The 25,019-nt window shown below is 32.2% G+C and overlaps 1 protein-coding gene and 1 pseudogene across 4 annotated transcripts in view; one reads left to right on the top strand and one right to left on the bottom strand.

Annotated features, from left to right (window-relative positions):
- Positions 1-954: 954 nt before the first annotated feature.
- Positions 955-25,019, bottom strand: part of LOC117688564 (multiple epidermal growth factor-like domains protein 10) — a 73,420-nt gene continuing 49,355 nt past the window's right edge. The window contains exons 1-13 of one of the 4 annotated variants that reach the window (XM_066069644.1): positions 24,724-24,789; positions 21,912-22,139; positions 17,788-18,042; positions 16,427-16,564; positions 16,079-16,216; positions 4,675-4,809; positions 3,749-3,880; positions 3,390-3,527; positions 2,966-3,106; positions 2,598-2,735; positions 1,864-2,007; positions 1,566-1,680; positions 955-1,484 (exon numbers count right to left, since the gene is read on the bottom strand). In XM_066069644.1, coding sequence (XP_065925716.1) covers positions 1,322-1,484; positions 1,566-1,680; positions 1,864-2,007; positions 2,598-2,735; positions 2,966-3,106; positions 3,390-3,527; positions 3,749-3,880; positions 4,675-4,809; positions 16,079-16,216; positions 16,427-16,564; positions 17,788-18,042; positions 21,912-22,139; positions 24,724-24,781 — 1,923 coding nt within the window. In that variant the 5' untranslated portion in view covers positions 24,782-24,789 and the 3' untranslated portion in view covers positions 955-1,321. Of the gene's footprint in view, positions 1,485-1,565; positions 1,681-1,863; positions 2,008-2,597; positions 2,736-2,965; positions 3,107-3,389; positions 3,528-3,748; positions 3,881-4,674; positions 4,810-16,078; positions 16,217-16,426; positions 16,565-17,787; positions 18,043-21,675; positions 21,770-21,911; positions 22,140-24,723; positions 24,790-25,019 lie in introns of those variants that run through there. The other 3 variants (XM_066069650.1, XM_066069654.1, XM_066069656.1) reach the window with 3 other exon arrangements.
- Positions 10,716-14,044, top strand: LOC136270840 (uncharacterized; annotated as a pseudogene).

The following is a 25,019-nucleotide window of genomic DNA, read 5'->3' as shown; positions in this document are numbered from 1 at the left end:
CAGTCGACTAAGATTAAACCAAAAAGTAACTATTAAGGAAACTGAATGAAATAGGTGTGTCATTCAGTTCATCTTCAATAACTTTCAGTTAACTTTTTTATTGTGTATAAAATCAGCTTTGTAAATAATATAAATATTCTATATTTTCTTCCTTAAACTTTACCAGGCAGGGTTTTAAGTTCAACAATTCTTCGATGTAAACAAAATAATTTAATGAACGTCTTGTTAAACTATAGGATTCAAAACCCATATGATTTCAATATGTAAAAAAAAAAAACATTGCTTAGTATGATCAACAATAGTGTTTTCATTTAACGAGGAAGTTATATACATTGTAAATAACAACTGTATGATCTTAATCATGTTTTTCTATTTTTTTAAGTAGAATATCTTAATCGTCATTATTGTCGATTAGATCATAAAACGTAGAACGATCTTATAATGTACAACTTAGCTACTCTTACTTACGCATCTTTATTTGTTCAAGGTGGCAAGATCGCCATTAAAGAATGAATTAGATACATTAAACGCCCGCTTAAAACTGTAGAGGGAAGCAACTTGGACAACTTATTTCGATTTTTTTTAAATAGCAATTTGTTATATTCAATAATTTTATAATACTTTGTTAAGATTATTCAAGGTTGTGGTAATAAAACAGAAATAAAATGTTATCAAATTATGTTTCCGGTAATAAGTGTAATAAGAGTATACTTGAAAGAGAGAGAGAGAGAGAGAGAGAGAGAGAGAGAGAGAGAAAACGAGAGAGAGAGTTCTTTATTTTGTATATCTTGCAATAGGTAATGATTATTTAAGGAGCAAGCATTATTTTAATATTAATATTTAATATTGTAATAACCTGTTTATTTACATAAACATTATAAAAACATAATGTATTACTTATAAGAAAAAAAAACAGAGATGCAATTCTTCGTACATCATTTCTTTACCATATCTGTGTTTTCTTGTCATTTCAATGAAAATATGTGTGAGCTGAAATAAAGGCTATACTGTCATTGTATTACTTAAAAGAGGTTTTCTTTTGTAATACCTTAAATCAGCTGTTAAGATTAATAATTAGTTTATGTTTTGTTGTCAGCTTCTAGTTTCAACATGAACTTTAATGAAAACCAAACAAACGACATTTCATATTCTCAATAGATTTTACATGCTGATGCAAATCAGTAACAAAATCACATGCATGCAATTTTGTTTCAATATCATTAATATTAAAATATCCAAGTCTTAAAACTTTACAGAAATTGCAATTATATAATCATTCTAATAAAACTAACTCCTAGTCATGTTTCAGTACCAAAAATTATTAAAGTTCATCATAATCGGGATTCTTTGTAACTTCACCAACTTCATCATAAGCACAATTGTCGCCCGTATACATAATATTAGAAATTTTACTGGAGCTGAAGTTTCCAGTTTTCTCGTTTTCTTGCTTATGTTTGCACTTTAGCAAATGGTTTCTTAAAACTCTACAAAACAAAATATGAAATACATCATTTAATCTCATTTTAGAGTTCAACTATGTATTCTTTAACAGGCGAGTTTCTTACCTGATAACTAAGTATACAATGATGAGAACACTGACACAGAACAGTGAAATAAAAGAGTAGAGTGGAGCTGCCAGCTGACATCTTGCTTCAGACGATGGCAGAAACTGGTCATTTTCTGCGTTGAAAAAAAACAAGAAATTATAATTGGCTTCTTTTTTAAAAGAAATGCAACATATAGAATTTTTTTTATCAATATAAAACATATTGAGATAAGATGAGAATTTATTTTTAAATATATTGTTCAAATCGCAGTGTAATCAGTTTTTCTGTATTAAAGTCCTCCAGATACTAGGAATACCTTCAACACAAAAGTCTCCTTGAAATCCACTGACACATCCACGTGGACATTGACCAGTCACGTGGTGACATTGTTCCCCGTACACGTAAAGACAGTTTCCACAACTCAGAGAGCAGTTTGATCCATATGTGTTGTTACTGCAAACTAAAGTTTTAAAACTGTCAAAGTTATGTAACCTAATTGTATTTTTGCTTTTTAAATGAAACTAGCAACTACAGCAAAACTCGGTTATAACGAAGTCACTGGGACCTAAGAAATTACTTCGTTATATCCGTAATTCGTTATAACCGTATTCGAAATTCATTAAATTTACAAAATTGGGGATCCAAGATGACTTCGCTATATCCGTGTATTTGCAATATCCGTGTTCGTACTAAACGAGTTTTACTGTATATCTTTACTTAATTAAAAAGTAGCTCATTATTTATTTCTTTAAAAAAGAAACAATACAGAAAGATTCCACATGCTAGCAGACTACCTTATATTCTAGAAGTGATAGAAAAAGATTCAAATTGCCAAAAATAAAACCAACCTACAAAGCAAACAAAACTGCACCGAGATGTTCACTAACCAAAATATATCATCCGAGCAAAAAAAGAATAAAGTAATAAATCTAGATCTACTTTTAAAAAAACCCACTTTAATACCTTTAAAATTCCTTTTCAAGGATTAGAAGCTATTTTTTTTTAAATTGTTGAGGGTAATCTTTCGTTTTCTGTGTTATATCTACTCACTGTTTTTACAATGAATGCCTTGATACCCATCGTTACATCCATTGGAACATGTGCCATCTATGTAGTGGCATTGTTCTTTGTGCAAACAGTAACCGCAATCATTTGCGCAATTTTCCCCATATTTTCCTCCGTTGCATTCTTTGTAGATACAAATTTGAAATGTAAATATTATATAAAATGCCTATCAATTTTCTTTATTTAATCATTTAAGGATAATAAATGCATTTTTATGATTAACTAATGAAAAAAAATGATTCACACTAATTAGTATTGTGGTTTGACTTACTTATTTGAAGGTCGTCGTTACATGTAACAAGTATTACACAACTTTTTTTTCATTATTTACTACAAGGACTTAACCGTCTTACTAGTATCACAAGTCTGTCCTTTCCACCCCACTTTGCACTCTCCCTTACACCGCCCTGTCACCCTGTCACATCTCTCTGGAAATTCACAGTTGATGCTACATTTGTCTTCACAATTGTAACCATAGCTACCATGATGACAGGCTATAATTAAATAGGTGCCAATTTTCACAGAATATCTTTAAAATGTTCTTTTAAAAATTCGAGTCGGTTCTTTATCACTATACATAAAATTTTAAAAGTGAAAAAAGTGTGTTACACAATGGGTTATGAAATGTAAATTTAAGAAATGTAGAAGGAAAAACCCCAACTTTAAGAAATGATGTAAATCTGATGCTTGAGAAAACAATGTTATTCCTGCATTTTTCATCTTCGTTTTGAAAGTAGTTTATATAGTATATAGATAATTGTCTTAATTGTCATATACCAATGTCACATTTAACGCCTGTGGCTCCTTTGTCACACCCATTAGGGCAGCCACCGTTTACGTGATGACACTGTTCTCCATTTCTGCAGTTTCCACAGATCTGTTTACAGTCTAATCCATAAGTGTTTTCGCTACATTCTGCCATTAAAAATCGTACAATATTTGCTAATAAGTACCAATTATATACACCAATGTAGAAAATTAAAGCGTTGGAGCATTAAAATAAAAACAAAATAATAAGGGTATACCTTTATTATACAAATTCCATACTTGTTTTCCATATTTTAACAGTGGATTACTTTTTTACGTTTTATTTATTCAGTATATGTATATATACAACTAGATGATTCTTTTACTACCATTTTGGCAGGTAAATCTATTCCACCCAGGCTTACATCCAAACTCACAGGTTCCATTAAATCTGTTACAGCTGTTGCAGTTTGCACCACATTTGATAGCGCAATTTGGACCATACCAACCCGGAAGACAGGCTGTCAATGATAAAGTTTATACAATGAAAAAATGTTTCTGCTTCCTTACAGGTTATAAATCAGTCATTAACAAGATCAAGTAATATTTATGTCCATCTTCATTCTTTTCAAGCCCTGCTTTCACTAATATGACATAATATTAATTGAATTTTGTTATCCTTTCTTCACTTTATCCACAAATCATATCCTGTATAGTACAATCATATACATGTATTATTTAACAAATTAAAACCATCTAATTTCAGACCATAATGTTCCAGCTTTAATTGCAAATATCTATGGAATAGTAATAATTTATTTTTATTTAATTATATGTGTTTACGTGGCTCAATAAAAAAAAATACCACTGAGTTAACAACTGAATTACCGGATGAGATACTACTGCTGATTTTAGTTAATAAATTCATAACACAGCTATCAAAGAAGTAAATCCAAATATCTCCCATGACATTAAAATATCAAGCATAATGTTACTTAAACTGGAAACTCAATTCTTCATTAACATGTATATATGCCTGCAGTTTTTTCGTCACCTATTTAGGTAAAAGGCTAAGACAGGATCGATGTGAAAAAATTGATCTTAGGCGAAGAAAAGAACATTCACACAGGAAATATGTGTAAATTTCGTTATTTGTTAGAAGTATTGTTGAATTGTAATGTCGTAAACTAATAAGCAAACAGTAAAAAAGGTAACATTTATTTAGTTAATATTGAATATGCGATATTGTTTTCTTCTTTTTTTTTTTGATAATTAAAAAAGTGATCGACACCGTTTTCAGGCTTTTAAGTCTTACGCGAGTCACATGTATCTGGTTTCCACCCCAATTGACAGTGGCAATGTCCTGTTTTTCTGTCACATATTCCAGACATCTGACAATGGATGCTACAGTTGTGTTGACAGTTGTATCCATACGACCCGTTTGGGCATTCTAAAGGAAATAAATCAACTTCAGACAACAATAGAAGCAATATTTAGTGGGTTGTCAATTATTATTTCTTTTTGCACTTTTTGCAAATAAAAAAGAACTCTAGAAACACAATGACAGATGAAAGTAGTAAAGCTAAATCATACAGATGCAAGTGGTAATTTAAAAAAAAATGAGTGTTACATTAAAAATCTTCTATACAACAAGAGCCATGGAATACCCTGTCACATCCTCTCATACATGTCCCATTAATGTGGTGACATTGTTTAAAGTTAAGACACGAACCATACTTTTCTGAACAATTGATCCCATATATATGACCATCACATACTTAAAGATAAAGATAACTCATAATCATAGGTTAGATATAACAGTAATAAAAATGGTTTTCCTATGTAATACACTTTAACACACATTGTGTTCAATGTATTTTCTTTACGAGGCCCGATAAAAAATTTCACAAACCATGCTATTTTTATGGTAGTTAAATAGAAATATAATTTCACAGACACAAATATCAGTATAAAATCAGCATTTTTTATTGACAATTTCAGTAGAGAAGTACACAAATATCACAATGAAACAGATTGCCTCTTAAAGTTGACATGATTTCATACAAGCATTCGGTCGCCATATTAGTTTTGATCATTCCTCTATTGCCACTATGGTATATACACCATTCAAGGTATCCGGATTATTCTGCACAAAAAGGGCTATCTTACTTCGCATGCACATCGACCACGTGTGTCGTTCATACAGAGTGCATAAGGTCTGCTTCTTTGTTTTAAGAACCCCGGCGGCACTACATCCAACACAGTAGATAATAAATCCAAAAAAGTAACACCGTAACATCGTTTCCATCGGTTTTTACAAAAAAGTTTCTAGAATTCATGCGGTCATTGTCATTGCTCGATCTGCCACAGTGAGTGGATTGCGCATGTGCGCTGTTCTCACATACACAGAAAAACGTTCTGCAATTGTCGAAAATTTTTGAATGATGTGTGCCAGGATTTCAGTATGTCTTGTTTTGTCGTTCATTGGATATTCCCTACCAGTGCAGTGGTTGTATTATGTTTGTTCAAAACGTTTTTCTACATTTTTTTGTTCAATGCAACGTGTTTGGGTAAATGAAATACCTGAATGCGGTGAAGCATGAATAGTGTTATCTGCCGTATAAAGGGGGTGTGTAGCGATGTGCAAAACAATAGAAAATGACCACTAATATGGCGTAGAAGGAAATAATGCGTATTTTTTAATTCATGTCAGCTTTAAAGTATAAGAAAATAATGTAGGTCTAAGTCGCATATACAGAATATTACACGTATAAGTATAATATATTAATGTACACTACTTGAAAAGGAACCTAAAGTCAATGAAAATAAGATGAAAAAAAGAATATTTTGTGTGTGTGTGTGGGGGGGGGGGTGTCATTGTAACACTTATTAAATTTGATAAATATAAAAACTAGTATGCCATAATGATAAGTCACATATTCTTTGTCAGCGCCTTTCAAGCTCTGAGAACCTACAGTTTTTAAGCAAAATATATTTCTCTGCAGCAATTCTATTTTTCAATATATTCTCAAGTGCACTGTAATTCAGTTTTGGAACTTCTTTCAATCTACTTACAAATATGTATTGTTTAATTATTAGAATTAAAAAAAACATGATTATGTACTTTATACAAATTTCTCTCTTGATATTTTGCAAATAAAATTGAATTTTTGTCAAATGTTACTTGTATTGTATTTTCACATAAATTACATGTTAATTCCACACCTTTAACCCATAGATTTTTAAGTTTTGTGTGTAATTCTACCTCTAAAATATTTATCCATTTTGTGTCTGAGAAAATCATTTTTATAATCTAACTAAACTAATTTAAGAGGTGAGCTAAATTCTTTAAAATCAATCATTTCTTTAAACCACCATATTCATATTCCTGTATAATAGTATTTCCTTTTACTTTCTAAGAAATTCATAGTTAAGGCTAGACATTTTATCTAGAGTTACAGAAAATTTGATTCCTAACAAATCAAAGGTTGAGTTATTCCAAATTAGTTTCCATCTTGCGTGGTGAAATACATCTCTTGAAAATTTCTTACTTTGAATCCAACCCATTTTAGTTTTTGTGTAATTAATCTTCAGTCTTGATAAGTCTGCGTTATAATCTTAACTCTTACAATATTATCCATTGACTTAAAGAGGTTCGTTCTTCTGTTTTTGGGTAGCCATTTTGGGTCACATCTCTTCTTGAAATTATGCAACATACATCGATTTTACTTATAAATTCATATTTCATAATGCCAATCAAACTATATTACATAAAATAGTAAAGCAAAAATTACATATTTACAGAGTTTAGTAAGGGACTATATCCTCTGGATGAAGGTTTTTAAGAAGAAAATGAACATTTTTCTTAACTCAATTGTTTTAGAGTATAGACTTTAGCTTCCTGACTTTCAATGCAAACAAAATTTTCCAAATATTTTGTGCTTTAGAATATCTTCATTTTGTTACGAAAAACATATTTTTACAATTTTCCAATATGTCTATCGACACAGGTTGGCAAATGTAAGTTATATTTCATAAAAGTTAAAAAAAAAAAATTAATCCAAATTTTTGCCTAAAACTAGTTTATTTCATGTCATATCTCAAATTTTACATAATAGACCCAATTTTTGGTTTTATTTTCTGAAGTTTTACGATTTTTCTGACAAGTCTATCATAAATTTGAGAAAAAGTTTGAGACTTTTAAAAAAAAAAAGTCATTACATGTTGAATCGTTCATGTGTAGAAATAGGGGGTTTTTCAGTGCAAAAAGGTCAAAATATCAATTAAATGAAGAAATTGTAACATTTCTCTTAATGATGATTTTATTTTCATTTATTTTTAATGTGCAATTTGCACTTTCAGTGCAGAAAGGTCTGATCAAATACACTGTAGCGCCGAATTAAGCATATAGTTTCAGATTTTTGCTAAGGTATGTGTGTAGATTTTTAAAAAATAATTACATTTATGCAAATAAATGCATTTTTGGCAATCGCTTATTATCTCCCTTTAACCTTTTTTAACCGGTAGGTGGCATTGTTGTAGTAATTTGTACGGGTAGAGTTGTCTGCCCATTTCACCGCTAGGTGGCAGCTTGAATCAAAACAACGCACCCGAAATGAAAGTTTAAAAAGATGTTCAATCTGTAAATAATACAAGGAAGTTGCTTGTGGAATTTAAGCCAGCAATATTAGTGTACGTGCACTCATCAAATACTTCAGTTAGATGCCAAAAAACATATATTGATAACGTTGGTTATCGGATTTAAAAGATAGCGTGGGGTGTTACGTAATGTGTTCATAAGTTGAGAGTAAAGAAAGACTTAAACATGTATGTCTCTGAGTATAGTAAACGCAGCTATGCAGTGCCAGAGCTATCTACATTTCCTTGTTAACTATAAATGATATCGGAAGTTTTATTCTGAGATCTATTACGAATCGTCCAATGTCATGTGTGCGTTGTTTATCAGAATGGCTAAAAATAGACGGAAATAGCGTTCTAAAAATATCATGGCGGATGTTGTGCTTTTGGGGAGTTCGCATATCGTAAAACTGAAACAATATATCGATTCAGATGTGAAATTTAAGAATTTTGGAATTGAAAACATTAGTGTTGAATATTGTGGAATTCCAGGTGGTCGAATCGCTAATCCGGATCATATAAAACGTTTTCAAAATTTTATATGTAGATTTCGTCCAAAGTATGCAGTGTTTCAGCTTTGTGGGAATGACATAGACACAATGGATATTGTAATTAGCGAAGTCCGCATTATTATCCTTCGGTTTGTGAACATTTTAAAACTAATTGCTAGAAGACATTCAGTGAAAATTATTGCATGTCAACTCCTCTTTCGTGAGAATACACGACATATTTTGCCTTCAATTTATAATAGCAAACAAACTTTTAAAGCATGAACTTGCAACGGATTCAAGTGTATTTTATTGGAATTTAAAAGGACTTAAACAAAGTGAACATTCTAACTTTAAGGATGGGGTACATTTAAATTGGGAAATTGGCCTTCCGAAATATTATAGGAATATCCGTGGAGCAATTTTGTGTGCAATACACTGTGATGGGTAAGATGGAGTTCAGAGAAAAGGAAATACCTTGATATTTGCCATTTATTTGATGTACATGTGATATTATTTGCATAAATTATTGTTAATTGTGACAGTGTGATCATCTTTATGCTTATGTTTTTAATAATTCTGTCAACATCCTCGATTATGTTTATAATGAAAAATCTTGCATGTTTTTGTCTTGGAAACGGGATATGATCTGGTACTACTGCTAGTTTGGTTGCATGACACTTGTTTTGTAATCATTTATATTCAATTTTGCAGCAATCAAAGTAAAAATAAGAACAGCTGGAGTGGTAGCTCTGCTGAACTGATCAACTAACTCAGTAACTGGCCTTTGATTGTGTAGAACACAGGTATTTTATCATTGATTAAAAAATCATACCCATTTTAAATTGTGGTTACAGGTTAAGATATTTGGTGCTAGCCAAGTTTTAATGTGTATTACATTCCATTAGGAATGACTTGATATTTAAGTCCTTGTCCTGTACATGTATGTAACAGTGTTTACTGTTATAAATTCAGGTAAACTCTAGCTAACACTTGGTGTTAACAAAGTGCTATGTATTGAAGTACATAATATTGTGCGGATAAAGTAATATTTTGTCATAGCATTATAGACAGTGCTCACTGTGTAAGTTATTACATAATTTAATGAATGACAGTATTTACTATATAATATACATGGGATTGCTACTACTAGCTGGTGCTAACTGGCTAATTACTATGCAATATAATGCTGAGATCAGAACATATAATGTTAATGTTAATTAATTTGGAATTTCATCAGTGTTAACTGAATTTTATGATAATCTAGCTTTGTTGGCAGTGTAACGATTATTAGCGGTAGCTAAGTCACTTGGGCACGTTGGTAACTGTTTTGCCATATTTAGTGGTAACTGCATTTAATGAGAAAAAGTATACTGTTAACAGTTATGTTTAATGTTTGTATTTTGCGTTAGCAATTTCAAAATAAAAAAAAAATTGTACAGCTCACAATTGTCTCAAGCGAGGAAAAGGAGAAGAACAGCAGAAAGTTTTAAGGATGAAGTGAAAGAAATCGTAAAAGAAATGGTAGCAGAGGCTATTCCAACAATTGCTAGTGCAGTGATAGCTCAATTACAACAGAATACACCTGTGACAGGTCCAGTCACCCCAATCTGCCAAGTAACATCAGTTGGGGTTGATGCGATTGAATAGCAGCAGCAAACATCGGACAATGCAAACCAAGTACTTGATTCCGTCATCTCAACGCCCTCAAATGGTAATTTGCGCAATGTTACAGGTCCTCTGCATGCAGGCCGCCCATTAGGACAAGGTATTGATGTAAAAGTAAAGTCAAAAATCTGGGCTGAAGAATAAATTCCACTTGGTTCCCTCATTTTTAAACAGAGCTCTGCTAAACTTGAAGCAGTACAAGGAAAAGATAATTCTTTTACTTTTCAGCAAAAGGAACATAAGTATTACTTCAGAAATCTACAGCAGTGGATGAATGCCTTTCATATCTTTGTTGCGGTGTACTGTGAGAAAAGCCCTGCGCAAGCGCCTTGTTTAATGAAATACATAGCAACTATTCAAAAACTTAGCAATGATGTAGGGGACAAGGCAGCTTTTTATTACGATGAACAATTCCGAATGTGGAGAGCTGAAAATCCAGCCCAGATGCCCTGGGAAAAAATAAATGCTGAATTACACATGGAGGCATTGCAGGTTGGGTTTAAAAGTCGGCTTGATGGTCAAGAAAAAACATCTAAACAAAAGTCATTTCAACAGCAGCCCTTTCGTGGAAGTCCAAAAAACCATGCTTCAGCTACAACAATAACAATGGTAACTGTACCAGACCGAGCTGTGAATACGCACACATCTGCAGCAGATGTTTTGGGTAGCATTCCAAGAAAGTCTGCCATGGTCCATCAGAGTCAAACAAAAGAATTTATGGAACCTCCGATAAACAACAGAACCCAACCAACCAAATCAGAAAATGAGGTCAGCCTGAATCCCGGTGTTGTTACTCCTGTTAATGTAAAAGCTTTGGAAATGTGGTTACAAGGTTATGATTCAGAAAAATCTAAATTTTTATTAGATGAGTTTACATTTGGGTTTAACATTCCTTATTGTGGGTCGAGACAGTTTAGACATTGTACTAATCTTCCATCAGCCAGAGAAAACATAAATATTCTTCAACAAAAAATTGATATCGAAGTTCAGAAAGGGCGTGCTGCTGGTCCATTTTCTACAATTACATTACCATTTCAAAACCTTCAAATATCACCACTTGGGTTAGTGCCTAAACAAAAGCCAGGGGAATTCAGAGTTATTCATCATTTGTCTTTTCCGGAGGGATTATCAATAAACGATGGTATTCCAAAAGAATTTTCTGCTGTGACTTATCAGACTGTAGATGATGCAGTGACATTGATTAAGCGATTTGGAAAGGGGGCATTACTTGCAAAAACTGACATTGAGCATGGTTATAAAAACATACCCATCCATCCAAGGGACCATGAGTTGTTAGGATTTGCAATTGGACATGATATTTATTATGACAAGACATTGCCCATGGGTTTGAGTTCAGCATGTAGTCTCTTTGAACATTTTTCAAGTTCATTGCATTGGATTGTCAATAATAAGCTAAGCATAGAAGGTGGTGTACATATGTTAGATGATTTTTTGATAGTTGGCCCACCCTGTCTTTCTCTATGGACAGGTCAAGTAGAATTATTTTTGCGGTTTCTGCAACAGATAGGGGTTCCTTTGAAGCAAGAAAAAACTGTACATCCAACAACAATGTTAACATTTTAAGGATTGGAATTGGATACTAATGATATGGAAATTCGACTTCCTATGGAGAAATTGCAAAAAAATCGTGAAAAACTTTCATTGTACAAACAAAGGAAAAAGATCACTTTTCAGGAACTTCAATCACTAATAGGGCTCCTTAATTTTGCATATGCAGTAGTGCAGCAAGGTCGCACCTTCCTACGCCGCTTAATTGACCTTACTAAAGGATTACGCAAACCTCACCATAGGTGTCGGCTAAACAGAGAAGCTAAAGCAGACCTTGAGGCATGGTCACTCTAGATCTTCATTCAAAACTTCAATGGAGAGTCTTTGTTTCTTGAGGATACATGGCAAACATCTATCACTTTACAACTGTACACAGATGCTAGTGGCCTGGGATTCGGTGGCATATTTGGAAACAAATGGTTCTATGGACAATGGATTTCAGATTGGCATAATTATCATATAACTATTAAAGAACTTTTTCCTATTGTGGTAGCGGTTCAGTTATGGGGACTTGAAATGTCAAATAAGAGAGTTTGTTTCTTTTCTGATAATATGGCAGTTGTGCAAGTAATTAATAAACAAACTGCAAAAGAAACTACCATTATGAAACTTCTGCGTAAACTCATTGTGCAATGTTTAAAATTTAATATTTTATTTGTTGCTAAACATGTTCCAGGAGTATATAATGTGCTCAGTGACAAATTATCTCGTTTACAGATAGTGGATTTTCACAAGCTAGCACCTTACATGGATCATCATTCGACACCAGTACCGGAGGAGATGTTCAAACTCTGAAGTCCCTGTCCAAATATTTAGCAGAAAATGCGTTGACAGTATCAACCCGGAATGCTTACAACAGAGCGAAACTAATGTACAGCAATGTTTTTATCAAAGTACTTTACAGGTGCACCATTGTTTCCAATGTCAAGTGAACATATTGTTTTATTTATTTCTTGTTGCTATCAAAAACAACTGTCTCCACAAACTATGACAACATACTTGTCTGCATTGGCACATTTTAACAAAATGGAAGGCTATCCTGATCCAACTCAAGACTTCATTGTGAAACGGACACTGCAGGGGTTCAGAAGCTCAAAGCAAGACCAGACACACGCCTTCCAATCACACCAGTGATCTTGCAGAAAATTGTAAATGCTCTACCTCAGTGTACCCAATCCTTTTATCAAAGAACACTTTTTAAGGCAATGTTTTTATTAGCATTTCATGCCTTCTTACGAGTGGGAGAGATTACGTCATCAACAAATAATACGTTGAATTTATCAGCAATTTCATTTGCTCATCAACAGAAGGGTGTTCCAGAAAATATGTCTTTGACAATGGTTGATTATAAACATCACAGAGGGAAACCTCCAGTTACATTTCATTTAAAGGCAAACAAAGAAAATCCACAATTGTGTGCAGTTTCAGCTATGTGGGAATATAGAGCATTAAGAGGAGATTGTGTCGGACCACTTGTCATGTTTCAGGACAAATCACCAGTTTCTAGGCATTATTTCAATCAACAATTAAAAATACAAAGGACATTCGTTTCGAATAGGTGCAGCTATGTTAGCTAAATCAAAAGGAATATCAGATGAACAAATTCAATTGCTTGGACGATGGAAGTCAAACGCATACAGGAAATATATTCGCATTCCCTTGTTAAATATTTAGTTTATCTAATGGGTACAAATTATTGTAACAAACTGACGACCATGGGGACAGGGGCCTCTGTTTCGACAGTATGAAGGTTGAACATTAAACTATTATACATTCTGATTACTCGTATTGTTAATTACAGCAGTTCTTGGGGACATATGAATATGACTGTTATAATTTTGTTGCAACAGTATTGTGTAAATGTACTGTGTAGTTTATAAACAAAAATTTGTTTTGGTATAACATTATATTACTTATGGTTATAAAAAAAAACATGGGGTCAGGGGCCTCTGTTTTCATTTTTGTTAATAGAACTTAATTTTGCAGTTCTAAGTAAATGCTTTTACATATTTGTGTTTAAGTATCTTGCCTCAAGTTTAACATCACAGAAACATGGGGTCAGGGGCCTCTGTTTCAACTTAGGGTATAATGAAATATCTTTGCACAATTATAAGTACTCTAAATGATTTCTGGGTGGGGGTATTACTTGTTAAGTAATACTTTGGCAAAAGTTGATCCCTCACCTTTGATTTTAAAGGGAAAATTTTAACTATGTTCAAGTATTAAACATTGTTTTTTATATCATTTACATGTTGTATATAATTTGTATATATGTGATAAAGTTTATCGTCATTTTGTTATTAAATGACCAATTTCGATTCACCTATGTTTTTTAGTTCATCAATTTAAAATCAAACAAAGCAGAAACATTCAGAGTTAAGAGTTGACAAAAAATTACATTTATGCAAATAAATGCATTTTTGCCAATCGCTAATTATCTCCCTTCAACCTTTTTTAACCGGTATGTGGCATTGTTGTAGTAATTTGTACGGGTAGAAGTGTCTCTCCATTTCACCGCTAGGAGGCAGCTTGAATCAAAACAACGCACCCGAAATGAAAGTTTTATTGTCTGGCCAAAATTTGTTCTAGTCAAACATTGCATGTTGATTAGTCTACTGTGTCTTCATTGTCTGGATTCTCCATATGTGTCGTGTCAAAAACTGTTTACCAATATTATTGTCAAAAGTGGCAAAAGTTGATCCCTGACCTTTGATTTTAAAGGAAAAATTTTAACGATCCCTCACCTTTGATTTTAAAGGAAAAATTTTAACTATGTTCAAGTAGTTAGCATTGTTTTTTTTATATTATTTACATGTTGTATATAATTGTATATAAGTGATAAAGTTTACCGTCATTTTGTTATTAAATGACCAATTTCGATTCAACTATGTGTTTTAGTTCATCAATTTAAAATCAAACAAAGCAGAAACATTCAGAGTGAAGAGTTGACAAAAAAAACTTAAAAAAACTTAAAGACTTTTCAAAGCAGGATCCAACGTCTTTAAGTGAACCATCAAAAATAAGAGAAGTGTCATCAGCAAGTTGAGAAAAAAAAATGCTGTTTTCATATTTATATTTGTTTCTGTACACCTTTCTTTGAGTTTGGTCTTTATTTATTATTTTGTCTAAAAATGGCTCAATTCTATAAGCAATGCACCCTAATGCTATTTTGTAAACAACATTTAGGAGAGTTTTTGGACGCCAAATATTGTGGAACTGTTTTTGTTCTCCATCTCTCGGCAAGCAAGTTATAACCCCCAACTGTTTTGGGTCTGTAAAGTGCAGTAATTCGTTTGAGTTATTAAGTGTTCTCGTAATAAAAGTTCTAATGTTATTTTTAAATAATGAATATTCACTCGTATAGCCTTTAGATCCTGGAGGACTTTTATCATTTTTCATGTTTTTACATATCTTTTAAACTTCTGTGTTTGTAATAGGGCTTTCAATATTTTCTGATTCTTCTTTATTTAGTTTCGGTATATTAAAGTTTTTCAGTTTTTCATGTATATTTTATGTTTCTTAAATGTCCTTTCTTGTATGCAGGTTCTCATATAATTTGTTTCACTAAGGATTTCTTGTTGATTTCTGAAAATTGATCCACTATCCTTCTCAATAACCAATAACTGTTATTTTATATATTTCTTGTTTCTAAATTAGCGACATACTTTGTTGGTTTTTCCCTGGTCTATCTATTTTTCGACCGCATACATTGACAGCATTGACAGCATTTTTTTATTTTTGGGGAAATTTCCTTTTATTAAATTACCAACATTGCTGCAATAATATCGCAAAATTGTATATATTGAGCAATGTATTAAAATTGTTAATAGCTGTCATTACTTGTATCCGATTTTAATGTAATATTATTGATATCGACAAGCATTTTCTTGAATATTGATATTCTGTGGTGTATTTTTTTGTAAAGTACTTAAAAAAGGACGATTACCTACTACACGGAGCGGCGTACGTTTACCAAAGACGCGCTGTTGATTATACATAATTCATTCATTGTTCGTAAGCAGCATTGTTGAATTGTCATATTTCATATATTATATTTACTGATGACATTTGTTTGTGCAGTTTAAACCATGCCAACACAAGACGACAGACTGTCAATGATAATAAGAAAAAGCATTTCCTCTTTTATTTTTTCCAAAAAGAAAACCTTTTTGTTTAATCCAAAATATCGTCCTCATGTCATAATTATTAACATTAAAGTTTCGTATTTTAATTACTTACTTTTTTACAGATAAGTTCTCATCCACGATTTTATACTATTTCACTTATAAAACGATTATTTTTGATAACTCTTGAATAATAAGAATACTTTATTACTTAGAATATATTTTACTGTACCTTTATTACATTTCTCACCAAAAAACCCTACATCACATCCGTTTTGACAATTTCCGTTCACGTGATTACACTGAATTTCGTTATAACAGTTACCACATAAATTTCCACACTCAAAACCGTAAGTGCCAGCGCTGCACTCTGTAAAGAAATATTTTGTACATGGTCATGTAATATGAGTATGAAGTAAAAAAAAAAATATTACGGTTAGCTTCTGCATTTCTCTAAACATCAAAAACAGCTTAAATGAACAGTTTTATTAAAAAATATTATTTACACTAAAAACAACGAATGTTAATTTATCCTTCATTGCAGGTATATCTTTAAAAATGTCAAAACCGACGTAATTACCATTGTTACAGTGTGGACCTTGGTATCCGTCAACACAACCCAGACACGTTCCATCAATAATGTTACAGTGACCTTCTTGACATTTCAGTGGGCAGGATAAGGAACAGTTCTCTCCGTAATATCCTGGTATAGGACATCCTATGTTTATGTTAGAGAAAAACAATTTTTTTAATTGTTCTTAAAAGAGAGGGTATTTTTAATTCTTTGCAAAAATATACAATTAAATATTTTGAATGAAGTAGTTGTCTGATTATGCATCTTGTAGGCTAAATATGGTCATACTAGTTACTACTATGTGAATTACTGACCAAAACTGTTGGTAAAATATTTCTTTGAAAACCAAGTAAGGTTTTAAATGTCGTACTGTATGCAGGCTGTATGCAAGCGTTTTGCTAAATCTTTTGTAATACGTAGAAGTAACTTAATCGTTTAAGATTAAAGATGTAACAATCTAATTAAATATGCTGTTTTTACAAAATATATTAAAAGATCACGTGTAATAACTCTACAAGAAAACTTTCCACTTTATCTACGATGTCCTTAAAAAATGGATAAGAGGAAAACAAAGTTGTTAATATTACTATGGACCATCGACTGAGGTATATTTTGTGAAAAAAATTAAAATCTTAATCTATGTATAAGGAGATCAAAGGTGTTCACTCTACAATACTTAGTGAGGATAATTCAACCTTAACTCTGATTTCCTAGAAAACAATTAAAACAGAAAACAAAGTTTAACCGTTGTGAGGAAATTGTCGTGGATCTTAGAGGTACATTTTGGAAAATATCTATAGAAAGATACCGAAAAATTCTCATTAATCGATTTGATGAGAATTTGGCAAATCATAATGTTTTCTTAAAATACATTAAAATTATATATAGTTCCTTATAAGTAATGGCTTTACAGTAAAAAAATGTCGTACAATCTTGAAGATCAGCTGAATTATGATAAAGCACGCACAGACAAACTTTTTTGACTTTCTATTTGATAACCACATTATAAGGCCACTGGGTTCAATTTAGATTGCTTAGAAGTACCATTCATTTGAAAACTCCTGATAATGAGAATGAAATGTTTAGGCGAATAAAGCATACTTAAACGAGTGCATTGCTGGAATAAGGAAATTATGGATATCCTAAGTGCGTCGTCTCACTTTTCTTGAGGAACATAATCTTATGTCCGTGATTTGCAAAGTCTACATACTTTTCAACAACATTTAGGTAAGCAGATTTGATTGTAAACATTTTTAAAGAGTGAAATTGGCAAGTTTATATAATTATGTAATTTTTTTATAATCACAAGAGCAACCGACCATTTGTTAGATCGTTGAATACAAACCATTTTAATTGAATTCACTTACCATACACTTCTAGTTCACACAGCTCGTTGTATGCACCGTCCGTAGAATACCCAGCAGGATATGGAGGGTAAGTCCTGTTGTTGTAGTAGATGACGTATCTCCCGTGTGTGATACATGTTATGTTTGTAGGGTTTGGTATTGTGGCTTTGGTGTAGTTGGTGTCCTTAAAACACAGTACTCCTTCATCTTTATTGGTTGAGTTTGATATGTAGACAGAGTATCCCAGGAATCTAGATGTGTAACCATTCAGCTCATCTATTTATAAAGCGAACTTTGAAATAAATATCAGTGGAAAGCTATTTTGTTTTCATTTTGAAAAAAAAATATGAATCACAATCTCGTTTAATACAATTATATAAACATCTTATAAATCTTTTATCAGTAACAATCAATTTTTCGGATTCTTAAAATCGTTAAAGAGTTTTATGTACCTAGAGAACTATTTGATTGCATAAACCAAATGTTTATTCTGAGATAAAGAAGAATGAGATCTTATAACTTTACACAATATTCTTGTAGAATAGTTATTTGGCCAACAATCTTTAAATTTGGAGTATTTGTAAATAAATGAACATTTTTTTTTTCAAATGTACCTCTACATAACAATTGTTTGTACCATTATGACACCGAAATTACAACCTGTTTTATAGAACTACAAAGTAATAAAAAAAAATAAACACAGCAGATAGATACAATTGCAATGCTCTGCACTGATTATGACAGGTATCTTAATTTTTTTCTTAAAAATTTGGGATTTCATTAATGCAGTTGTTAACCTTAATCAAGGAAAATTGCACGATGAAAATTATGTTCAATATTTATATTGTATGCTGTAGTTTTAATAGTTAGAGAACATCGACAAATAAGCTATCAAAATAGTTGAGGTTTATTTTAAAAACTTATCAAATGTTACCTCGTTCATGCTTAATTCATGTTGAACTCCTTTTACTATTAGGGTATATCGTATCAGGTGTGCACACAATGACTGCAAGTGAATAAATCAAGACTTCCACACGCGTTAATTAAGTGTATTCTCTTGAATTGTGTAGTTTATGCCAAACATTGATAGTCAAAGTATTTCCTGTATCTACACGTTTTGTTTCTAAATCCTCAAAAAGCGTGTACAAGCGATGCATTGGGGTATGTTATTAATACAAAAGTAGTCAATAGCTTGAACTGAAATGATTTGTTTTTCTTTTTTAAATTTTAAGGTAGTAAGCTAACTTTTTGTAAAAAATATTTTGTTTGTCAGTCTATTTTGTGCCAGCTTAGCTAAAGATTCGAAATTCCCGAAAGTGACCCGCAATATACTTACAATTACATATAGCAATTGTCTTTCTCAACATTTAATTTATTATTAAGGTAAATACGTTTAAAATTATATCGTAAAAACTTCGACGAATATACATAAGAGAATATAACTATATATATAAGTGATTAAACAAATCTAGATATTTACAGTAACAGAATTGCGAAAAAGTAATATTTTTATTAGTGGAATTTCATTTATTTTTAATTTTTCAGCAATTTTCTGTGTTTGTGTATTGGTCAGTTTCTGTAATCTGTGTAATGCCCCTCTTATATTTTATTGTGTGTAAAAGAATTAAAAACATAACATGTAACGTACAAAATAAGTTTTAACACACCCTGCATCCCTAGAAAAATATTTACATTCCACATATATTTTGCTTTTAAAGTGTGTTGAAAGCTACGGCAGTTATAATACTGTAATACACACAGGGTACGCAAAGCTTAAAATGACGAATTTTTTATGACGTCACAAACGTTGAGCGCTGTAAACTGCAACTTCACAAGCGAAAATCAAAGTTCACGCTTGTGGCTTTTTCTTATATCAACTTACCCTTGGGATAAGATAGTAATTTTAGGGTATAAATCACATTTGAAGACAAGGCAGGAAGTTAATAAATGTTAATACATGTATAAGCATTAAATCATGATTTTTTGTAAGTATACAGTCTCATAACTGCAGCGGCGGGTGCATACAAATTGCGGAAGGCGTGTTAGCGCGTTATGAAAATTTGTATCATCGCTGCAGTTATGAGACTGTATACTTACAAAAAATCATGATTCAATGCTTTCATATACAACTGCCAAGAACGAACAGACCCTCCCTTTTCAAACAATATTGATCGCAATGAATTATTATATTTTAATGCATCACTTATTTAAAGAATACTTCTAAATATTAATATGCGGCCAAGTCAAGACATTAATATTTTTTTCAGTTCCACTAACTGCTGTTGTTATACAAATGCAATACAACGTTTTAAATAAAATTGAAAAAGTGTGCATATTTGTTAGGTCATGTAAAGTTTGATAGTAAAAGTCAGTTTGAATTTTTTTCCTTTGTTCGTTTGCCAATATTGCAGGACTAGTGAGTCGGTCCTGAATTTAAGGATCAGCAATTGCGTTAGAGATAACATGTATATTATGATCTTAATGTTAATAGTATAGATCAAAACAGTAACTGCTTTATTGTCTTTAATAACATACACAGATTTAATTTAATTATTTATAATAAATGAATGTTTCTTAACTCACCACATTTCTATATAATGTTTTGTATTTATTTACGTTTTATCCTATTCTAGCGGAAAAAAGAAACTGTGCATTATAAAATTTAGTATAATTGTTCTATATCTATTGTTTGTATTTATAAAATTTAAATAATCGATAATGGTAATGTTTTTGAAAATATCGGATGGTAACCGTCCGAGTGCACGGACTTTTACATGGTTAGTGAGCACCTGTTGTTTATTGAAGAATTTGTACGCACGAGTTTAATGGGCCAATACTTTTTGGAATAAGAACTGTGAAAGATTTGTTTAAACCTTTTTGTTCATGAAATCACTTTAGTTTCAACAAAGTTTACCCCTCCCTATGTCATGCCACGACTCAACGAAAACCAACGTAATCGTGCTGTTGGGATGCTGAAAGCTGTAATGGCACAAAATACTGTAGCAAGACGCTTTGGGGTTCATCAAACCACCATCCAGTCATTATGGAGACGATTTCAACAACACTCAGGATCGACCGCGCTCTGGGCGACCTCGTGTGACGTCAACAGGACAACCACATTAGACTTGTGCATTTGAGAAATCGTTTCCAGACAGCACGTTTGACTGCCCGTAGCATCCCAGGGCTTCGACCAATTAGTCCAAGAACTGTGCGTAATCGTCTGCGCGAGCAAAACATAAGATCAAGACGTCCAGTGGTGCGCCCAGTACTGCTTCAAGGTCATCGGAACGCCAGACTAGCGTGGTGCACACGACATCTGCGGATACAGGACTGGGCCAATATTCTGTTCACTGATGATTCCAGATTTCATCTGGATAGCAGTGACGGCTGTTGTAAGGTGTATCGTCGCGTTGGGGAGCGTTACCAGGACGTTTGTGTTGTGCAACGTCGACAATTTGGTGGAGGTAGCGTTATAGTGTGGGGTGGAATATCAACACGTGGAAGGACCCCTCTACAAATTGTCAATGGAAATCTCACCGGCGTACGCTATCGAGATGAAATTATTCAGCGTCATGTGATACCCTTCATAAAGAGACATCAACATCACATCACTCTGCAGCAAGACAATGCAAGGCCACACGTTGCACGTGTAGTCAGTGACTTGTTTGTTCAACGGAATGTCGATGTCTTGCCTTGTTTATTGTAATTTTTAAATGTTTTTTTCATATATTAAATAATGCACAGTTTCTTTTTTTCGCTAGTATATAAGCTGTTTGTGAGGTTATGTCGATAAAATGGGGAAAAGTTACGTGTATGTTGCGTTAATTAAATCTCAAAAAAATAATAAATCTTCAATAGCTTGAACAATTCTAAATGATGGGTATTTTAGAATATCATAAATCTAGATACCCCAGACCATATTGTCCGTCCTGTACTGTATAAAGATGTGGTGTATACTAAGTACTCCTCCTAGGTCTACCCGTAATATTGCTGATGTTTTATAGTTAGCTGATACCGTGCACTGTCCTCCAGAAGCAGACAGGGCTGTATACCGTCCGTCTACAGCACGATCTGCTCGCCACACATCTTCGTTATTGTTGTAAGGATGTTGCTGCCATGCTGATTTGTTGAATGTAAATACTTACCCCAGGAAACATTTTCCGTCCTGTACTGTATAAAGATATGGTGTATGCTAAGTACTTCTCCCAGGTCTACCCGCCATTCTGCTGTTGCTTGTCTGTTATCTGATACCACACACTGTCCTCCAGCAGCAGTCAGGTCTGTATACAGTCCGTCCACAGCACGATCCGCTCCCCAAGGTTGATAAGGGAAAGGATTCTGCTGCCATGCTTGTTTGTTCAAAGCTAAGTTTTCTATAAAACGGTAAATTACAATTAGCTTATTTGCTGGTTTATATAATGCTAAATTTTGTGTAGAATTAAAATGCAACAATCGTTTAGTAAAAAAATATAATTGTTCTATTTTTAATGCATATGTACTAAAAGGTTCATGATTCGTTTAATTATTTTAAGCTGCAAAGAACCTTCAAGTTTACGCGAATCTGTGGTTATCATAAAACACTTGAGAAAGGTGTACAAATTTTTATTAATAAAAAAATCAGACACCCGATGAACATGTTTCTTTTTAGATTCAAACACATTTACTCTTATCGCTAATTTAGACTTTCATTCGTGGTGTCCCCAAAGTGCTCTATTACTAATTTATATTTTAATGAAATTTCTTGAATGTACATTTACTTATATATCATTTATTATTACTCTAAAAAAATTAATTTACCATTCCGCTTTTCTATGAGGTCGTCAATTTTACTTTAAACCTTTCCGAATATTGTTTGAAATCCGCAAACTTTTTTTTAAAACATTTTTTTCCCATATAATATTCTTTTTCTTTTGTTTCTGACCTTGGCATGTCTTCTTGCTTCAAATGTATTTAAACACTTTTGTTTCTTTTGATACCCATTTAACATTTCTTAATTTAGAGATGTATGGCTGCCTCGAACAGTTTTGAATTTTCTTTGGCTTTACGCATAGTTTACTTGCCAGAAAAAAAATGCTGTCGTGAGCATCATATTAGCATTTTAAAATAATACAAACACATTTTTTGGGGGCTAAAACACGATACACGTGGAATTAACAGCAAACTTGGCCGTAAATGTTCACCGTTGACTCAAGCAGACGAAATCGTGAAAACACCCAATTTTCTTTTTCATGAATTAAATAATGTGTATTTTTTCTTCTGCAAGGTTAAACTTTTATATTTTTTTTTTATTTATGAAGTTGTACGTATGTACTTTGTTTTCTTACAATTTAACTTTACTTGTAAATTAGAAACCTTCGTTCTATGAATAGTGTTAAATCTTGACAGTAGATCCAGCTTAGTTGTTGATGCAAGTATCACAGACATTTCTTAACTAAACAGAAGCGCCAATATATCGTCAAACCTATAAATGTTAAATGATTATGCGTTTACTGACGCTATTAAATTAACGAAAGTTTATAATCAAAACATTCTAATTAAATATTCTAATAGGCTTTCTCAATAATTTACGCATTTATAGATCATTGTCATTTTATAAGGAACTTAATGTTTGCTAAAATGTTTTCGGATAAGATTAAGTCAGTGTTCTTCCTGCTGCTTTTAATTTAATTGTAATTATTCCTTTATATAATCATGCTGTTTGAGGAAAAATTATCATTACTCATGACAAAATTATCCGCTATTTCTTGCATTTTAATGGCAAAATTTATAAAGCAGTTTGACAGCAAAGGGTCACCATGGGTTGTTAAATTTTCTTGTGCTAAAAACGCAAGCGGATAAAGGCTACCTATTACTGTTTTTATGCATATGAACCGATTAAAACGCATTAGGGCTCTGCTTTTCGGATTAAAAAAAGTAAAATTTGTTTCATTTGATTTCGTGTAGACATTAATTATGACGTCATCAATCTCTACTCCACAAGTTTATAAATAACATCAACAAAAAAGCATTGGCGTAGAGCATTTTTGCACTTTTTTTTTAAAACGAGGAAGAATAATATTCTAAGAATTCATGATGTTGTTACACAGATTCTTATCTAATTAGAAAGTGCATACAGATTGCGGAGCAGTTTTATTAATTCCTATAAAATTCTTTTGAATATTATACATTTTTTATTTAAAATTGATTAGGATATGTTCTTGCAGCGACCTTGTTTCGATGATGTGTTTCATAGACTTGAGTGGAAAAATACGAGGCATAATAATATTAATTAAACATTTCTCCGTATAAAAGATAGACATCGTATGCATTTTGATTAGCTCATTTGCAGAGAAACGTCTGTACCTATCCTTAGCTCGAACGATATGAGTAAATAAACTGAACACGTGAAACATGATGTAAATAGGGTACGTGTATATGGAAATATATTTTCAGTAAGAAAAAAAATTGTTATTAGTCGTGTAATTATTAGTCTTGTTAAAAATCGATTTACATTGAAGGAAAACAGATATTTTTTTTTTCTTGGGCCTCAATCCATTAACCTTCATCACTATTTAAAGTATAACCAGGTCACATACCGGCTATGCATTTGAGGAAACCCTTTTTAGCTAAGTATTCAATTTTTTAACAGTTGTTATCATGAATAATATTGATACTGAACTGTGACCGAAAGGTACATATAACTAATAGTTGGACTAAATGTCATTGTTCTGCCATTAGGTCACCATTTTAGACCGTTCGGTTGATGTAAGTGAACCGAATCACAGTGTGACCTTGTGCTTACTTAAAAAAAGCAGTTATATACATAAAACGTATATCATATTATCCTGTGTTTTACGATAAATATTCTTTTTAACATTTGTTTAATTATTTCAAAACACTTTTAAAGCACGTATAAATTAAACAAATATGATTTTAAAAAGCAAGCCAGTCAATCAATGATAAAAATATGTATCTTACCGTATGATTTCACTATGTAAAAACCATAGTTGAGTAAGATCAACCACAGGGCTCTCATTTTACGGGGAAGTTGAGCGATCTAAATGATCTGTATCTATCGGTTATGAAGTACAATTATGAATATGATGTATATGATGTATATGCAGATATGCGAATGTATGAGTCTATTCTCAACCAATAAACACCAATTTGATTATTACAATTGAGCAACTTTTCCTTATGGAGCTATATCTATTTATTTTCAATGGGTCATGGTCGCCATAATTAAATAAGTTAAAGACCTTAAACTAGGTTAG

This window comes from Magallana gigas, chromosome 1 (genome assembly GCF_963853765.1).
Source record: "Magallana gigas chromosome 1, xbMagGiga1.1, whole genome shotgun sequence".
Taxonomy (NCBI): Eukaryota; Metazoa; Mollusca; class Bivalvia; order Ostreida; family Ostreidae; genus Magallana; species Magallana gigas.
Note: the sequence above shows the minus strand (reverse complement) of the source record. Positions and strands in the feature narration are given on the sequence as shown.